Source organism: Drosophila mojavensis, unplaced genomic scaffold, assembly GCF_018153725.1.
Source record: "Drosophila mojavensis isolate 15081-1352.22 unplaced genomic scaffold, ASM1815372v1 contig_74, whole genome shotgun sequence".
NCBI classification, from domain to species: Eukaryota; Metazoa; Arthropoda; class Insecta; order Diptera; family Drosophilidae; genus Drosophila; species Drosophila mojavensis.
In genome coordinates, this window is record NW_025318899.1 from 7,752,773 (window position 1) to 7,771,074 (window position 18,302).

The 18,302-nt window shown below is 37.7% G+C and overlaps 1 protein-coding gene across 1 annotated transcript; it reads left to right on the forward strand.

Moving 5' to 3' along the window:
* The first annotated feature begins 337 nt into the window (after positions 1-337).
* Positions 338-17,817, forward strand: LOC6581735 (protein sprouty). The gene is given in 4 exon segments (XM_032730830.2): positions 338-898; positions 15,524-16,471; positions 16,473-16,700; positions 16,703-17,817. Coding segments are annotated over 3 exon segments (1,872 nt in total). The 5' UTR covers positions 338-898; positions 15,524-15,712; the 3' UTR covers positions 17,588-17,817.
* Positions 17,818-18,302: the final 485 nt, after the last annotated feature.

The window sequence follows — 18,302 nt, forward strand, 5'->3', positions numbered from 1 at the left end:
AGCAGCAACAACAATTACAACAACAACAGCACCAACAACAACAACAACAGCAGCAGCAACATCAACAGCAACAACAACAACGACACACGAAATTTGTCTATATAAAATTGCATAAAAATATTTTTTTACTGTAGTGTGTTTGTCGTAGCGCACACAGTTACACAGATACAAAAGCGACACTCACACAGCTGCAGTCGTCGACGTGGCCCCCGTCTAAGTGTGCGTGCGTGTGAGCATGTGTGTGTGCGTGCCAGTGTACATGTGTGTGTGTGAGCCGCAGTCGCTGTCAACGTCAACGTCAACGTAAACGTCGCCGTCTTCGCCGTCGCCGTCGCCTTCGACTTCGTCGTGGTCGCTGCTGCCGTCGCAAACGTTCATTTATTATTATTATTATTATTATTATATTTTTGGCACGCAAACCTGTAACAGTCGCCTGTGCTGCCAGCGTCGCTGTCGCTGCCGTCGTCGCCGTCAACGTCGCTGTCAACGTTGCGTTTTGTGTTAATTAAATTTACTTTTGTGAATGAAATGCGAAAAAAAACCAAACAAAGCGAATAAAAAATATATTTTTTAATATGTACAAAAATGCTAAATAAATAACGCAAGCAAGTCTACGCTCGTCTATTTGTATATAGAAATACACACACACACACACCCAACCAAACACACACACACAAATACATACATACATACATCTGTATATTTGTATGTATGAACGCGATCGCGTGTAGTTGAAATAAAGGCCAAATCGAAGCGAGCGAAACTTTGGATTATACGAGTCTACGAGCACAGCATTAATTGGATATATCTCTTATATATATTATATATATATACGTATATAAATATATTACAACATTTCAATATATTGGATTTAAACGGATTGCTTTTGAAAATCAATGTAAGTTGAGTTGGGAAATATTTCTCTCTTCTGTTTCTGTTTCTGCTTCTGCTTCTGTTTTTGAATTGTTTAACCTTCATCTCAGATATCAGGAAATGCACAATTACCAATTGCCGCAAGCGATTCGTGACAAATGCAAATGTTAATTTATGTCTATAAATGAATATATACATACATGTATGTATGTAGTATATAGCATAGTATTTCGTATAGTAAACAACAACAGGAAGAATGTGAAATGTGTTTAGAAATTGTTGCAGGAAATTGTTTACTTACATATTTGTAGAGATTTCAATTTGCCGGAAATCTGAAGAAAATTTGTTGCCATAATAAATCATATATATACATATGTATGTATATATTTTGCGCTTGATCTGTGCATATAGTGGATTATTTATGGGAGAGATTTGCCATAAATAATACTGTTTAGTCACATTTTATGGGACTTTTCATAAATAATTTTGCTTCTTCCTTCAAATTAAAAATAATCAAATAATTTTATACCTCTGTATGCCATATACCCTTTGAAAACCTCTGTATAACTAGGGTATTTCATATAGAAATGTTTAACTGACTTTGCAGTTGTTTTGTTTGTCTCGACGCGGCGCGTCGCGTCGCGTTTCTATTTACCGATCCGCCAGACAGATAATGCGCGGGGCATATATAATAAAGATTAGGAATTCATGTTAATACGAGAGCCAAGCGAAAAACAGTTTGTACAAATAGTTCCACTTAATAGAACTATTTCTATACACACACACACACACACACTCACTCATATATAAATTCATATAGCATATATGTTTTCATTTGAAATCGGATGTGCTGGCTTTGCTTCATTGTTGCCTGGTTTGATAAGCTGATTATTTTATAGCTGCCCATTCACTAAATCTGCCAGTTGTTTAATCAATATTATTTTTGTTCACTCATTGAAAAAAACAAACACCTGAGCAATCGATCAACGATAATCGAATAATCGACTGTCAACAACTCGCACTCTCTCTTTCCCTCTCACTCTCTCTAACCAAGTTGTTGCTAATCAAAGGGAAATCACGTGCTTGGCCAAAAATATATGTATGTATATATATATATTTACTCAACTGTATATAAGTGTTCTATTTATAGTTCAATTTCGTCATTTACCTCTTTTGCTTCTTCTTCTTTTTCGACTTCTTGCCCGCTTGTGGCATCCGCTCGATAAGCATTCGATAAGCTTTTACTTTCTATTTTTCACTGACAAACGCCTCAAATATCAGCCAGCTATCATGCCCCACTGGAGTGCGCTAAGAACTTGTGGAACCAACGAGCACTTTCGAAAAGCCAGTAAATAGCTCTTTAGTGGGATATATAAGGCTGCGAGTATACTCTGTGCCAGGCGTGCCTTACATACTATATATAATAATACATATATGATTGGCGATAGTAATTGCATAGGTTATAGCTACATTATAGTTTAAGTTCGTTCCTCCAGTCATTCCTTTAGGCCTCTCATTAGGCTGAACGAGCTTCTCAAACCTCTTCAACTGTCAATATCCTTAACAGTTTCTGCCAGTCTCCGTCCACTGCTGTAATACAACACCCATATGCCCGCTTTACAAACACTGCTTAAGGGGTATTTGGGAAAAAAAATACGTCTCTATCGTGCATAAGTCGAGAGTCCAAAAATAAATAAAGAGGCGTACAAAACTTATTTTTTTTTTCAGCCCGATAAAGTTCGTTGTGGGCATGTTAACAATTTGTTGTTGTTGTTTATATTTTGATCGATGGTCTCTGTGTTCCACATACCGTTTACTTGTCGAGCGTATTTTTCGGTGTGTGGTTTTTGGCTCGTGACTGCACTTTTTGTTGTTGTTGTTGTCTTTTGGAGACGAAGTCGAATCTTGATTTGGAGGTGATAAAGTTTTTGTTTTTATTTATTTTTGGGTTTTTTTTTCTTCTGTTTTCCAACTGATAGCAACTGTCGCCTCTCGACAAAAATTAATTCAATGTGGGCGTGGCACGTTTAGGGTCTCTTTTTCAATGGAAGCATGAATTGCAAATAATCTTCGATATTTTGTTCACCTTTTTTTATCAAACTCTTCGCACTTGGCATTAAATTTAAGTTAAATTAATGCTAAACACAAACACACACACACACACTCGCTCATAGTTGGCTATTTATGTCATAGCCAAAAATATATGTATGTATGTATATTAGCAGCAATTCATTCATGAACGTGGCCAAAAGGCAAACGCGCTATTCGCGTATATAAATAAATAAATTATATGCTTAAATTTGATTAAGCAAATAAATAACAAACAAGTAGAAGAAGAAGAAGAAGCAGCAGCAGCAGCAGCATCAGCAGCAGGTATTTTCAATGTATTAGCCAAAAACAAAAACACATTCACAATGTCGTCGATGACGCAGTCAAGAAAATTTGAACATGGCGCAACAAAAAAAAAAAAAAAAAAAAAAAAAAATGAAAAACGAGAAAATTGTTAATGTGAAAAGCGAAGCACAGACGCAAATGCAGCAAAGCAAAAAAACAAAAATTCTATTGTACATTACTAGGAATCATAGATGTATTAAAAAAAAATTAACGATAGTATATTTATAATTTATATTACATTTATTACATATGCTGAAGGACTTTGTAAACAAAAATCAACGTGCACCAGCCGATATAGCATCGTATTCAGTATTTAGTTAGTTTAGTAGTTAAAACTAATTTGGAGATTTCCCAATTTGCTTTGAGTTGTCTTTCCTATACTCATATATAACTTATAGATACGCAAAGCCTTTATATTATTCTCTTTCTGAAGCTTCACTTGAGTAAGGATTATGCATATACAAGTGTATGGAATTGACTTTGATGCCTATATATACTATATATACTATACTATATATATATACATACTATATACTCTTTTCACTTCATGAACAAGAAAAACTCTTTGAGCCAAATTAATTGATAAAGCATAAGTAAACACCTATTTGAATCTTAAAGGATTTCAGTTTCTAGTAGATAGAGCATATTTAAACATATAGAATTTCAGCATTTAGTCTTGATCTGTTGTGCAAATTGAACTTTATTCAAGGAGAAATAAAGTCTCTCTTAGAAGTCTGTGCAGAGTTCTTAAATGAATCTTTGGGATAGATTGGCAGAGTTGTCAACAAGAGAAGTGATTATTTTAAATGCTTGCATATTTTATTCAAATACTGCATAAGATCATTCTTACTTCTGATACCATATAAATATATGAGACTGTTCATCCTATTTAGCAACAGCAACTCCTTCGCTCTGCCCATAACAAATATTATTATAATGAAAGCCCAGCCAGAGTCCATTGAAAGTTTTGAATGCATATAAATTTAGATATATGAAATGCATGCAGAGCATGCACTACACATGACGTATACACATATATTTATATATATTCATATTCATATATATATATATATATATGTTTATGTTTATGTGTATGTATGTATATCAATTTGTAGGTAGACGGTCGAATACTTTGCTTTGCTTTGCTTTGCTTTGAATTCTGCGGCTTTTTGCGCTGCCAGCAAAGCGAAACGCCAAGTGAAAAGCCAGAGAAGGAACCCAAATGAGAAATAAAGAAAAACGAAAAACGAAAAAAGAATGGGAATGAAAAAAAAATACAAAAACAAAACAACAAAAACAAATACAACAAATAATAAATACATATATGAGAAAGGAAAAGCAAAGCAGTCTGAAAAACATTTTATGCCGCAAGCGAAACATGTGATTTTAATTATTTTTGTCGTCGCACAAAAATTGTTATTTTTGAAAATTATAAATTTTAAAAATAAACCATCAACAGCAACAACAACAACAGCAACAACAAGAGTATGAGTATGTGTAGGGCAGTGCAACGAATGCTGATGCTACTGCAACTGCTGCTGCTGATAATGATGGTGATGATAATAATGATGATGATGTCGATATTAATGGGCACACTTGCTAGAAAAGGCAAACCTAATATGAACATTTGTAGAATTTATGCAGATTCGCTTTGTTTTATTTATGTTGCTCATTTTTTATGTTTACATAAAAACTAAATATGTTTTTAGCATAAAAATTTCATTTATTTATGAATTTTATATGTATTAGTTTGAGAGACAGTTAGATAAATATATGAATATATGTATATCTTATGCAGTTATGTTAGGAGTGTATCTTGACTTTGGAGAATGTTTTTCATATATTTCATATGCAATAGATGGATGCATGAATTGCATTTCCAAGCTCTGCTTTTATATCGAAAGGCATATCTGATAGACATAGATTACACATCATTAACCGCTTCAGTATTTACATATATAATACATATGCAACTTCACAAGAAGTTGTCGAAATCATATTTATACTTTTTATTTGACTAATAAAAGAAAACTATAATATATACATATATATTTTACTAAGAGTTCTCTTGGATGTATTTACATATTTATGAAAATGTATTCATGAAAAGTGGTTAAAGAATTTAAATCAAATTTTATTAAAAAAAAATCTAAATATTAATTATTGCAAAGACAAAGGTAACAATTTAAAATATATATTTGTATCTATAGAAAATGAGATATAAACAATAAAATATATGAAGAGACCTTTTGCTTTCTAAGTCACAAAGTATCCTCATATCATCTATAGTCAAAAAGTTACATTTGGGATATATATTCCTTCTAAGAACTAAATTCAGATCTTATCACACATTTATAATCAACAATGTATATGTTTGTTGTTGTTGTTTCTCAACAACTCAATCACAAAGCGAACTTTTCTAATATCTAATTCAATAAAATTTTGAAAATAGTTGAATTGAAATTCATGGCAAATGCTCGGGCATCGGGCTAAAAAGTCATAATTTATATAGTTTATAGTGCTTAACAATTTGCCGAGTAATGAATCGCTCCAACCATGCCAGATTCTGGTTCGCTGTTTTCCGCTATTCCTTGGCCTCGGTTTGTGGCCCATTAGATTCGCTTTCGTTTGTTAGTTTTTGCATGCCCCAAAGCTTAAGCGGCTCCCAGTTTGAGTTCTTTTCATGGTGCCTCTAGCCACCCGAGGGGCCACCCAAATGGCGAACGTCGAGAAACGCATACAAAATGCTCATTAAACGCGCACTCGAGATGCTTATAGATACAGATACAGATACATATAGACGAGATACACACACACACACACAGACGCGTATCAGCAGCGCGAATGTCGTCAATGAAATAATAGAGAAAGAGTGAGCGAGAGCGAGAGCGAGAGAAAATGAGAAAAGAAACACAATTTATAAATACGGTCAAAGATGACGCCCAAACTGTCAGACGTGGCTGCCATTGAGCTAACTGTTATAAGACACAATGGCTGAGCGCAATCTCTGCCACCTGTAGGTGAGAAGCGGCAACTGCCCCAGCCCCTCCCACTCGCTGCTGGCCCATACTTTTGAATGGATACAGCTAAGCTCCAGTGGGAGTTCGTCGCCAGGCAACAAACGCGGCTGCGTAGGTGACCAGCTACGAGTCCTGATACTCCTGCTGTTCCTGCTGCTCCTGCTGCTGCTGCTGCTGCTGCTGCTCCTGCTGCTGCTACTCCTGCTGCTGCTGCTGCTTTTGTTGGCTTGCTTGAGACGAGCCCACGCGACTATTGTTACCACTGCTGCAGCTTCTTGTACAGCTCTGTTTGCTTTTTGTTATCCTGGGCAAAAGTATCTCAAAGACAGACACTTTAGGCGTCACTCACCTCTTTTTGTATCTGCCAGCTATACGGATACAGACACACACACACTCACACTCGCAGAGTGATGCTTTTATTTTTGTGTTGGCCAAATTGTGGCTAAAAATAGCTAAGCGCAGACAGTCAAGTGTTGGCTGTCTCGCTCACACTACCAGCAGCAACGCCTTGGCTCTCCACCTCTGCGTCTTTCAGTCTCCCACTCTCTCTCACTTACTTTTCTGATTGTCTGTGTGTGCGTGTGTGTGTGCGTGTGTGTGTGCGTGTGCGTGTGCGTGCCCTCAAATCACGCGCCTGTTTCTATGCTTTGCTAAACTTTTGCTCGCTCAGCTGTTTGTGTCTGCCTGTGTGTGTGAATGGGCTGCAAGTGTGTGTGTGTGTATGTGTGTATATGTGTGTGTGTACTTGAGGGCAAGTTAAGGCGGGTCAGGTTGATTTTGGGGTGGTTTGCCTCGCGAGCGCTCTCTCTCACTCTTCTTTTCTTTTTTGGGCGCAAAAGAAAGGCATTTGTTGTTGTTGTTGCTGTTGTTTTGGCTCTCATTTGTCGCCGTTGTTGTTGTTGCTTTTTTGGTAGCATTCGCCTGCTCTATAAGTGTTGTATATAGGTAAACGCAGACGACAGACGTGCTGGCGTTCCTTGCAGCCTTTGCCTGTGTGTGTGTGTATCGGTGTGTGTGTGTGTGTGTGTCATTGACGTCATCAACAGCATGTCATGAATGTCGTTCTTTTTTTTTTGGCAAAGTTGTGTGTGTGTGTGTGTGTGCGTGTGTCTATGTGCTTAACACGTTGTTAGCTATATGTATATATATATATACATGCATACATAGCTATCTGTATATGTATGTAGGCAAGCAGCTGTCGCCTGCGCAGTCAGCGTCGTCTGCGTCGCTGCGCTGCTGGCGTCGCCGTCAGCGTCGTGCTGTGTGGGCGTTTGCGCGTGTAAGGATGTGACCGGAATTTTTGAATAGCACACGAAAAATTGAATATAGCAAAAATATATACATACAAACAAGCATATCTCCACATGTACATATATGCATGTATGTATGTGTGTGTGTAGGCCTCTGCTGTATGGCTCTATTAGTGCTCTGCCCTTTTTATTTCATTTTTGTTCGTTTCGGGGCAATCGGTGGGCGTTGCTGTAGATAAAGTAGCTGCAAACGAGCTGTAGTATAAAATAATATTGAATTAATGCGTAGGGCTGGCAATATTAATGAGCCTACAGCTGTACAGCACGTACATACATATGTATGTATGTACGGTTGGTGAAAACAATGTGTATATGAAATGAAATCGATTTATTGTTAAAAACAGAGAAATGAATATGTGCTATAATGCTATACAAGGCGATAGCATAAGGAAGTCTCCGATATTTATAGATACCAAATCGATGGCCAAGACAGGAAGTGCGTGGGCAGGTTTTTAAGTATTTATGGAGCTGGGCTTAAGATAGGGTATATTGAAATATATATATATATATATATATAGAAATTTCAAGCTCAGCTTAAGCCAGACTAGCAGCCTTCAATTAAATGATCTCCCAAGAGCTGCTATCGCTGATAATCCTACTTCATTTGGCTTGCTTATCTATCGATACTATTCTCATTCTATCATCAGCTAACGCAATCAATGAATAACAAGAAAAAGAATTTCTACACATTCCAACATATCTTGAAAGTCTCAGCTAACTTATGGCCAACAACCTACACACACACAACACACACACATATATACATTCTTGCATTTCCACATATCTAAGAGCAAGTCCTTATAACATATGGCTCTACCCATATATACCATAAGAAATTTCCCCTTTTTTTGTTGGTCTGCAAGAATTTTCAATGAACATTTTTTTTTGTGTTGTGTGTAAAACATCTGTTGAAGATATCTATTTATAAGGCAAGGGCAGCGGATTGTTGGTTCACTGTTGTTGTTGTTGTTGTTGTTGCCAGTCAGTCAAAAGGTGTGCAGCAACAACAATGAAACAGCACTTACGCACTGCTACAACAACAGCAGCAGCAACAACAACAAATGTTGCAGCTTCCTTTTTGGCTGCCACTTAACTGTAACTCACTTTAGTCATTATAACAACACACACACACACACACCCATAGAGAGATAGAGATAGATTCTACCTGAAAACTACCTACGCTGCACCAGCTGACGCAGCTCAGATACATAAACACACACACACACACATACACAGGCTCTCGCTATAGATACAGCTGCGTTGGAAAATTGTTAGAGCCTACGCTTCAGCGACAATCAGTGCTGGAAAATCTTGAGGTCGATCATCTGTAGTTTATGGGCTTCTTTCTTACTCATACAGCCAGCGGCCAACAGCCAGCAACAGCAGCAACAACAGCAACAACAACAAGAAAACTAACCGTCGAAACGTTTCTAGTTTTGATGCCCTGTTAACGCATTATCTAAAGGGAGTATATGCGTTCGACAGTTTGTAGCTGATATATTATAGCATAATTTTGTATTCTATATACTTTACTGTAGTTGCATTAGCTCTTGATAATATATTTTAAGCCTCGCTTAGCTGAATGGCATATGCCTCAATTTTAAAGCTAGATGTAGCTATTTTAGCTTATTTATTTAACTGCTAAGTTGCTATGCAAGCCACAGGCGCCTGCTAGAAACATTTATACATCTGTTAAATAGCTGTTATACATCAAATAGATTTATATTTGATATTTTTTGTATATTCTCTATATAAATATCTAATGTATACTCATATATCTTAGCTGTTATATATCATAGATTAAGTTGTACTTTATTATCATATATTTCTGTTACATATATAAAATTTATGTACCTGTAATACATATCCGGTTTATCTGATTTATATATGTTATACATGATAAATATATCATATATCAAATATCATATGCTTCATATCATTATATCATCATATCATATCATATGCTTCATATATACTTGTCTTTGATATTTCCTTAACCTAAGTAATACATCCCATGGAGCTCTGTTATATAGTTGTTGCATTGCTCATATTCCTCTTCTATATACACATCGCTGTTAAATATCTCTTATATATTCAGGCACTATAACTATTATACATACCGTATGCCTAGCTGCCTTTGAAAGCCGTTTCTAATTCTCTCCATAGGGTATATGTAAGTCGTGTCAGCCAGTCAACATTTTACCTAAGCTGTTGTTGTTGTTGCTGTCGCTTTTGTTGTTGTTGGCTCATTTGTTGGTGATTTGATCTTTATGCTGTGTGTTCGTTCATCCTCAGTTCTACCTTGCGTTTACTGATTCCCTCCATGGATCGCCCTGTCTCTCTCCCTCTCTTGCTCTTAGCTTCAGTCAGTTAGCTTCAATGATTACTATAAAAGTAAAGAAAAATGTAAAAAAAAAAAACAAGAAAAAAGCAGCCAACATAATCATCAGCATCATTATCAAGAGCATAGACCCAATACACACAACATATATATACATATGTTTATATATATATTCTTCTGTTTGCAAGTGTATTTGTATCTGTGTATCTGTATCTGTGTGCCACATGTGCTGCTCATTTGCTTTGAAAACTATTAGCTGCCCTTTGCTGCTAATGTTGTTGCTGTTGTTTTGTTGTTGTTGTTGTTGTTGCTGCTGTTAATGCTGCAGCATCCAGCAACATATGGCCTTTTAGACTACTTGCCTTTGCCTTTTAGTGTTTCACTTCTTTTAGTCGCTGGCTTGAGCCGTTTCTCTGTCTCTTTGTCGCTGCCCCTCGCTGCAGCATTTAAATAGTTTAATGATCTGTGCTGCTGCCTCTGCCTCTGCCTCTGCCTCTGCCGCTGCTGCTGCTGCGCCTGCGGCTGGAAGCCGATTGATTTCCCTCTGCCCTTCCTTAGTTTTCCCTTCATTCTGGCGAGTCTTTTCCGTTACCGATTTACTGCCACGAGGCTGAGGCAGCTCTTTGCCGGCAGTCATTAGCGTTTCCTGTCTACGTTTCTCATCTGTCGCAGCTGTAGCTCCATTTGTGGCTGCAGCTCTATATGTATCTCTAGCTGTATCTTTTTCTGTATCCGTATCTACATATATCTGTGGTCACATTTGTATCTGTATCTCCATCTGCATTTGCATCTGAATTTAAATTAAAATTTGCAGATACTTTTGTATCTGTATCTATGTCAATACTTACTTTTGTATCTATAATTATAATTCCATATGTATCTGTATCTAAATTTATTACTTGTATCTGCAATATAGCTTTATCTGTAAATCTATATTTATATGTATCTGTATCTGCATCTGCAATCGTATCTGCATACCCAGCTACTACTCCATCTGTATCTGTAGCTGCATTTGTATCTCTATTCTAAATTTCCCTTAATATTATAAACATAAAAGATAAGAGCACACGCGCCAATTTCATTTCCAATTTTTATTTTAATTATATACATACATGTATATTTATATGTATATATACATACACATATATATTCATATGATTATATTTGCCTCATTGCTGACTGCTTCAGAAAGTTGTTTTAAATCAATTTTTGCAGCTCAGCAATTTTGAGCAAATTCATAAAATAGCAGAGGCATTTAAATGCCCAGCACCACGTGTTGAACTCGTACAGTGAACACTCGGCTGCTGGAACTAATCAATCGCAGATTGAGAATCATATCAGATTTATGTTTGGCCATATCTAGAATCACATATTAACCATAAAAGTGCCTCAATTTGTGCGGATCAACTTAGGGTGTGTTCACTGTACTATAATTTTTACAGATTATTATTAATCGTAAAATGTAATAAACGCAAAGCATATAAAATACAGATTGTAGCGTCTCGTACGGCAAGTCAAGCTCTTGCACTGTTCAGATACATGTAGATACTATATACATATGTATGTATGTAAATTCATGTATATGTGTATGTATGTATGTCTACTGTTTATTTATCCAGTGTTTTCTGCTCGTTTTATGGCCACATTTGATGTTGGCTAAATATGTCCATTAATTACGCGCTATATCGTTTATGAGTAGTTCATAAAATTGGCTTTTATCGAGCTTTTTCGTGTTCTTTTCCATTTTCTTTGCTGCTTTTGTTTTTATTTGTATTTTTATGATAATTGGGTCATGCTGATATTTGTTAATTGCATATTAAATGACAGTGGGGCGTGGCAGCCGCCCCAGCAGCTCCAATGTCAGCACCGCCCACGGTGCACGGCCCTCAAATGTAGTCCGACTTCAACCGCAACAAAACTGCAAACAAAAAAAGTATAAAAAAATATAAAATTATATAAAATTAAAACCAGTTTGCATTTGATTTTTGCTTGAGTTAAATAATTCTATTTGAATTGCAACAGGCAGCAAACAAAACAAAAAGACAATGACAAAAGCAAGAGAGCAAGAGAAAGAAAAAAACCCATCGAAACGTTTGAATGAAAGACAACAGCGCTGACGTAGACGCTGACGCTAACTCAGACTGCGTCGCGACGCTAGCAGCGACAGCGTTTTGTGACTTGTTCTGTGGCGTTTGCAACGACAAGTTCACTTATTAATAAAAGTGTTTCAAATTCCAAATGCTAATTTCGAATTCGAATAAAGCAGATCCTTTAACAATAATAGCAGCAGGTTTAAAAATAACTAAATAATTTGATTTCAATAGCAGCTGCAGGTATAACAGTTGCAGCAGATTTAACAGAACCAATAACTACAGCGATAGCAGCAGAAAGCTTAATGGCTAAACTTAACAGCGAGCGTTAGCACGATTTAGTCATTTAACAGTGGAACGCCAGTAAGTCTAGCTGCAATTGTACAGCTAGAATGTAGAGCTAACAGCAAAGAGCAGCGGCAGCGGCTTTATGTTAAAGAAGTCACAGCTTTGACAGCCAAGGAAAGCTTAACAGTCCGCTATTATAGCAGCAGTAGCTGCCAATTTTAACAGTGTCAACAAATATGAAAATGTAAATGTAAAAATTTACTTAACAAACAATAAATACAAATAAAACAATTGGCAGCACTTTTTCTTTTGCACAAGGTCAAAGTTTGTTAATGCTATATGTTGTTGGCGGCAAAATTCAAAATACAACAATAGCAACAACAATGCAGGCAATACAAAAAATTATTCGAACGCAATTAAAAATAAGAAAAATCTTTTTAAATTACGTGATGATATTTTTGTTGTTATTTTCCATTGTTTGTTTTTGTTTCGTTTTCTCTCTTTTTTATTTGTTGTTTTTATTGTTGCGCTGTGCCAATTAATTTAAGAATGAAATCGAAAATCTTGGCATTCAGAGATTTGGGCGTGGCAGTTTCTTTCTTTCTTTCGTTTTTTGTGCTCTGTGATAATAATTAAAAATTTTTATTAGATCAAGAAACAAATATCTATTAAAAATATATTCATTTATACACTCATATTTAATGTTCATAAATTAACAAATAATTTGCAATATAAAAATTAGAAATGAGTCGAAAAAAAAACAAAAAAACGAAAAATCAAAAGAAAAATCAAATCACGTTTGGCAAACACACAAGTCGAGTATTTCATTTTTTTTTTTTTCATTCTCTAGCTAGTATTTCTTATAGCTTTTCTTATTGGCAATCAGCAAGCGATCTGCCACGCCCCCCATCCGCACAGGCCCCTCTGCGTTGGACCATTCCTCATCTGTTGGCTGTTTATTTCGATTTTGTTTTTCTCAATTGTGGTCATTCTCGAAAATTGTTTTTGAGTACCGGACATGACGTCAATAAGTGGGCGTTTGCTTCAAATTTGTATACCACATACATCGTACATATATATACATATATCGTATATATGTGTGCTATACTTATGTAAAATTGAATCAATAAAGATCCATTGGTATTTGGTTGTTTCTGCACATTTCGTGTTGCCTATGCGAAACACTTATAATAATACTAATTCTCAAAGCTTTTTATTGCCCATTCGCTACAGGAATAAATATAGATATATGTATATATATATATATGTATTAATTTTCGGGTATAGTTAGATTTCATGTTTAGCATCGTTGGCTTCATTAATTTCCTGTATTTACTTATTTGTGACTCGTGCCACGCATTCATTAATAATACACAGCTGAGATGCTTTAAGTGTTTCCAAACTCATTTCGACATGGCATACATATATTGCTACAGTAAGCACTCACTAGGCAATTCAATAAACTATATAGATGAAGCTCTTTTGGAATCAAAATAGCATTAGAAGTTTTAGAACATTTTTTAGTTCATAGTAATAGTAAATAGAACAATAATAAATGTATATACAATATATTTTGTATATATAATATATGGATAATTTTGTATATACTATATATATTATATATATAGTATATAAAAAATTCAAAGCAAATATGTTAGGTAAATTCAAGAGTATTTCAATTGCGTATTTTGTACCAAACTTTCTTCCAATCTAATTCAGTTTTAGATCATTTAGTACACATCAGTGCTAAAACTAAAAAAACATTTTTTATACGCAGCAATTCACTTTTCAATTTGAATAAAATTTGTATATACAAATTTGAGATCATTTTTTTTAGTTCATAGCAAAATTTCGCTCTGATCAAATTCCCCAATTCCCATTTCGATTGCAAAATAATGTTATTCATAAATTCAAGCATTTTTTATATGGTTAAATTAACAAAAAAAAAATTGAATGTGGCGCCTAAATTAATTTTATTTCAATTTTTACGAACTGCGGGAGTGGCTATAAAAGATAATGAAGATCATTTAGTTCACAGAGTGAGATGAAAGGTGATTAAAATACTAAAAAGCAAAAGAAAACAAATTTCGTTGAGCACAAAAAGCTCAAATATGGAATTGAGTAATAAAAAATCTGAATCAGAAACTTCAATTGCAGAGCTAAACAAAAAGTCTAGGCCAATTCTTAGGAATAGGCATTAAACTTGATACAGCGGGAGAAAAGCAAACAAAGCTACCCGCTCCAGATTAGCCAAAGTCCTAATTGGGGAGCTACAATCTGAGAAGATCGTAAATTCAAGGGAATTCTGAGGGTTTAGTACCAGAGCCAGACAGCGGAGGGAACACGTTAAAACAAACTTCAGAAGTAAACAATTAGCGGGGCAGCTGGGAGAGGTAGTAAATGAAGAGATACCCTGTAAAAAGGGAATATTGATTGTGTGTTGTGGAATTCTAATTAGAAAAGTACTAAAATATAAATATATATTAAAAGTAGATATATATGTTGTATAAGAAATGTAAATTATGTGAGTGCCACGCACAGAGATACCCTGTAAAATGTTTTTAGCTTATATCTTATGGAAATTTGATGGGCAGATGTGCAGGGTATAATCTGTATATGAGATCAAACGATAAAAAGCAATAGCAACAAAATATTTGAGAGTGATCTACAGCAAGATACCCTGTAAAACATAAGATACTCATAAGTGCATTTTGTTTTACTTTCTTAAAGTGCACAAAAAGATTGAAGTGCACAACAGCATGCCCTACGATATTTATTTATTTATTACAGGGTATCGCAAGTTTTTGCATTATGTTTACACAAGAGTCACGCCAATGGTTTTGACCTTTTTCTGGCGGGGTTTGAGCTGACCAAAGCGATGTTGTGCTTGTTCTTCGAGTTGTTTTTGTTTTTCGAATGTTTTTAATTTTTTATATACATATATTTATGGCAGCGCAAGAAATTAATTATAAACAATGAGAAATATAAAGAGCAACAACAACAAATGTGGTTCGTGCCAAGCGAACCTTCAGTTGAGTTTATTAAATACATGTATATAGGTTATACTTGTATGTATGTATATAAGGTAGCTAATAAGAACGTGCTATTTGAAGGCAATGGCTGATATTTCATATAAATATATACTTACACATACATACATATATAAACAGTTAAACTAATACACTTGTTTCGCTTGTTGTTTTGCAGAAGGCAATCGGGCGACGGAACGTGCTAGGATGAAGGCAAATCGAGCCGATTTTGGTCACAGCAATTACCTCAAGCTCTATTGAGAGCTGAGCAGCAGAGGTAGACGAAGGTAGATAGCGATTGAGAGACCGGCAGGCAGCCAAGCAGAGCTAGGCTGGTGTTTGGAATTTTGGTTTTTTGCAACACTACATGGATCGCAGAAATGGCGGCGATCCCTTGGCGCCACCACGGCCCCCAAAGCTCCAACCGCGTGTGCATCGACCAAGGGCGCCGGAGCCAACAGCGCTAGGTGGTGGCAACAGCAGCAATAGCATCAGCAGCAACAGCAACAACAGTAGCAGCAGCAGCAGCAGCAGCAACAGCAACAGCAACAGCAATCAGCAACAACTGAGTATTAGCACAACAACAACAGCAACATCGACTATAAACAATAACAACAACAACAACAACAACAACCACATTATATCTATAATACCCACAACGGCCGACTTTGACGACTATCAGATACATCATCTGACATTTCTGCCGCAGCGACCGAGCAGCCTCAGTCGCAACAGCAGCAACGCCTCCTCCTCAACGGCCACGGCGAACAGCAGCGCCGGCTCGAGTTCCAGTTTCACGCGTCGACGACCGCCAGCGCCGCTGCTAACGAACAACAACATCAGCATACACAGTGCGAGCAGCAACAACAACCACAACAACAACAACAACTTCCTTAGTCATTTCCAAAGCGCTGAGCCCGTGTCTCTGTTGTCAACGGGTCAGCCGCCCGCCTCGCCCGTCACGCTGGCTCAACCGCGACCCGAATCCGAGAGGCTCACCAATGAGTACGTGGACACGCCGCTGCAGCATGCAACACGCAGCCAGCATCCGGCTGGGCAGCAGGACAACGGACAGACGACAACGCACCATTTGCTGCTGCTGCCGCAGCGACACCAGCAGCAACATGCAACGTCAGCGTCTGCAACGGCAACGGCAGCAGCAACGGCTGCAACAGCAACAGCGGCTGCCCATCACATTAATCGATTGGCGGCGGCGGCGGCGGGAGCGGGAGCGGGAACGGGAACGGGAGTGGGAGCGACGTCCACGTCGACGTCGTCAGCAGCAGGCATCGATGGCTTATTACATTCGCATTTGCAACACATACCCGCGCACCACCACCACCACCACCACCACCAACCGCATCAGTTAAATGGCCAAACCAAAACAACACCCGCCTCAAAGTTTGCACCGCCTGCACCACCGCGCTTAGGCTTCGCCGCAACAGCGGCGGCTGGACAGATGCAGCCACCCATTACCAAGCAGCCGGGCAGCAAGGAGCACATGCAGGAGCTGTTGCAGCAACACCAGCTGCAGCAGCAACAGCAGCAGCAGCAGCAACAGATGCTGCCCGGCAGCGGCGGCCAGCTGGGCGCCTCGATAGTGATGGGCGGCGATCCGTCGCTGCTGAATCCGATTGTGTGTCCACGCTGCGGCCTGTGCCGCTGCGAGCAGTGCCAAAGCCCGCGTCCGCTGCCCCAGACATGGGTGTGCAACAAGACGTGCCTGTGCAGCGCCGAGTCGATCATCGACTATGCCTCGTGCCTGTGCTGCGCGAAGGCGCTGTTCTATCACTGTGCGCGGGACAACGACATGGACTGCGACGATGGCACCGGCACACCCTGCGTCGATAATCCCTGTTCCTGCGGCCCCTACAAGCGCACCCAGCGCTGGGGCTGGCTGGGCGCCCTGTCCATTGTGCTGCCCTGCCTCTGGTGCTACTGGCCCATGCGCGGCTGCATCAAGCTCTGCGAGAAGTGCTACGCCCGGTTCGCGGGACGCGGCTGTCGCTGCCAGGGCAACATCGGCGGCGACGCGGCCATTGGCTCCACCAGCAGCATGATGCCCATTGTGCCGCTAGCCGGCGGCGTCCTCAACAACAGCAGCGCCATCGGCTCCCCCAATGCGGCGCTGCAGGCCAATGGCAAAGGATTCGATCATGGCTGCAGTGCGGCTAGCAGAATTCTGCGCAAAGGCGATCTGACGCCAGAGAAGCGGCTGCTCGACTCGAGTCCAGACTACTGAGGGCAAGGCAGATGAACGGAGGAGGGAGAGAGACAGAGAGCGTGAGCGCGTTTTGTGCGCGTTTTTTGCCGCGCGTAAAAAACGCGACACAGACAGACAGCAGTTACTTGGAGAGCGGAGAGATTGTGGAGAGTGAGGAGAGCGTGTAGAGCTTCGAAATTTATATATATGTACATATGTATATATACGTATATGTATGTATGTATGTATATGTATATATGTATGTGTGTACGCCTATATATACAAATTATTAAATGTATGACTTAAACATATGAGCCTATATATAATATATATGTATATACGTATGTACATATGCACACGTCTGTATGTATATATGTATATATATATATATGTAAAACACAAAAATATTAACTGTATGGAAAAAAATGGAAAAACAAAAAAGAAAAGAAAAAATAAATAACCAAAGACTGCAAACAGATAATTATTAATTATTAGAAATGTTATTTAAAAAATAATGTTCGCTTAATTTAAAAAAAGAAAACTAAACATAACTAAAATCTAAAAAAAAAACGAGCGACAAAAATATGTTTTTAAACTATTTTTTTGAATACATATATAAATATATATATTTTTATATATTTTGCATTATTATTCTTAAATTTGGCAATTTTGTTTTTATTTTTATTTATTTTATTATTATTTTTTGTTTTAAAATTTACAAAAATACAATTCCAATATAATATTGCGAGAACAC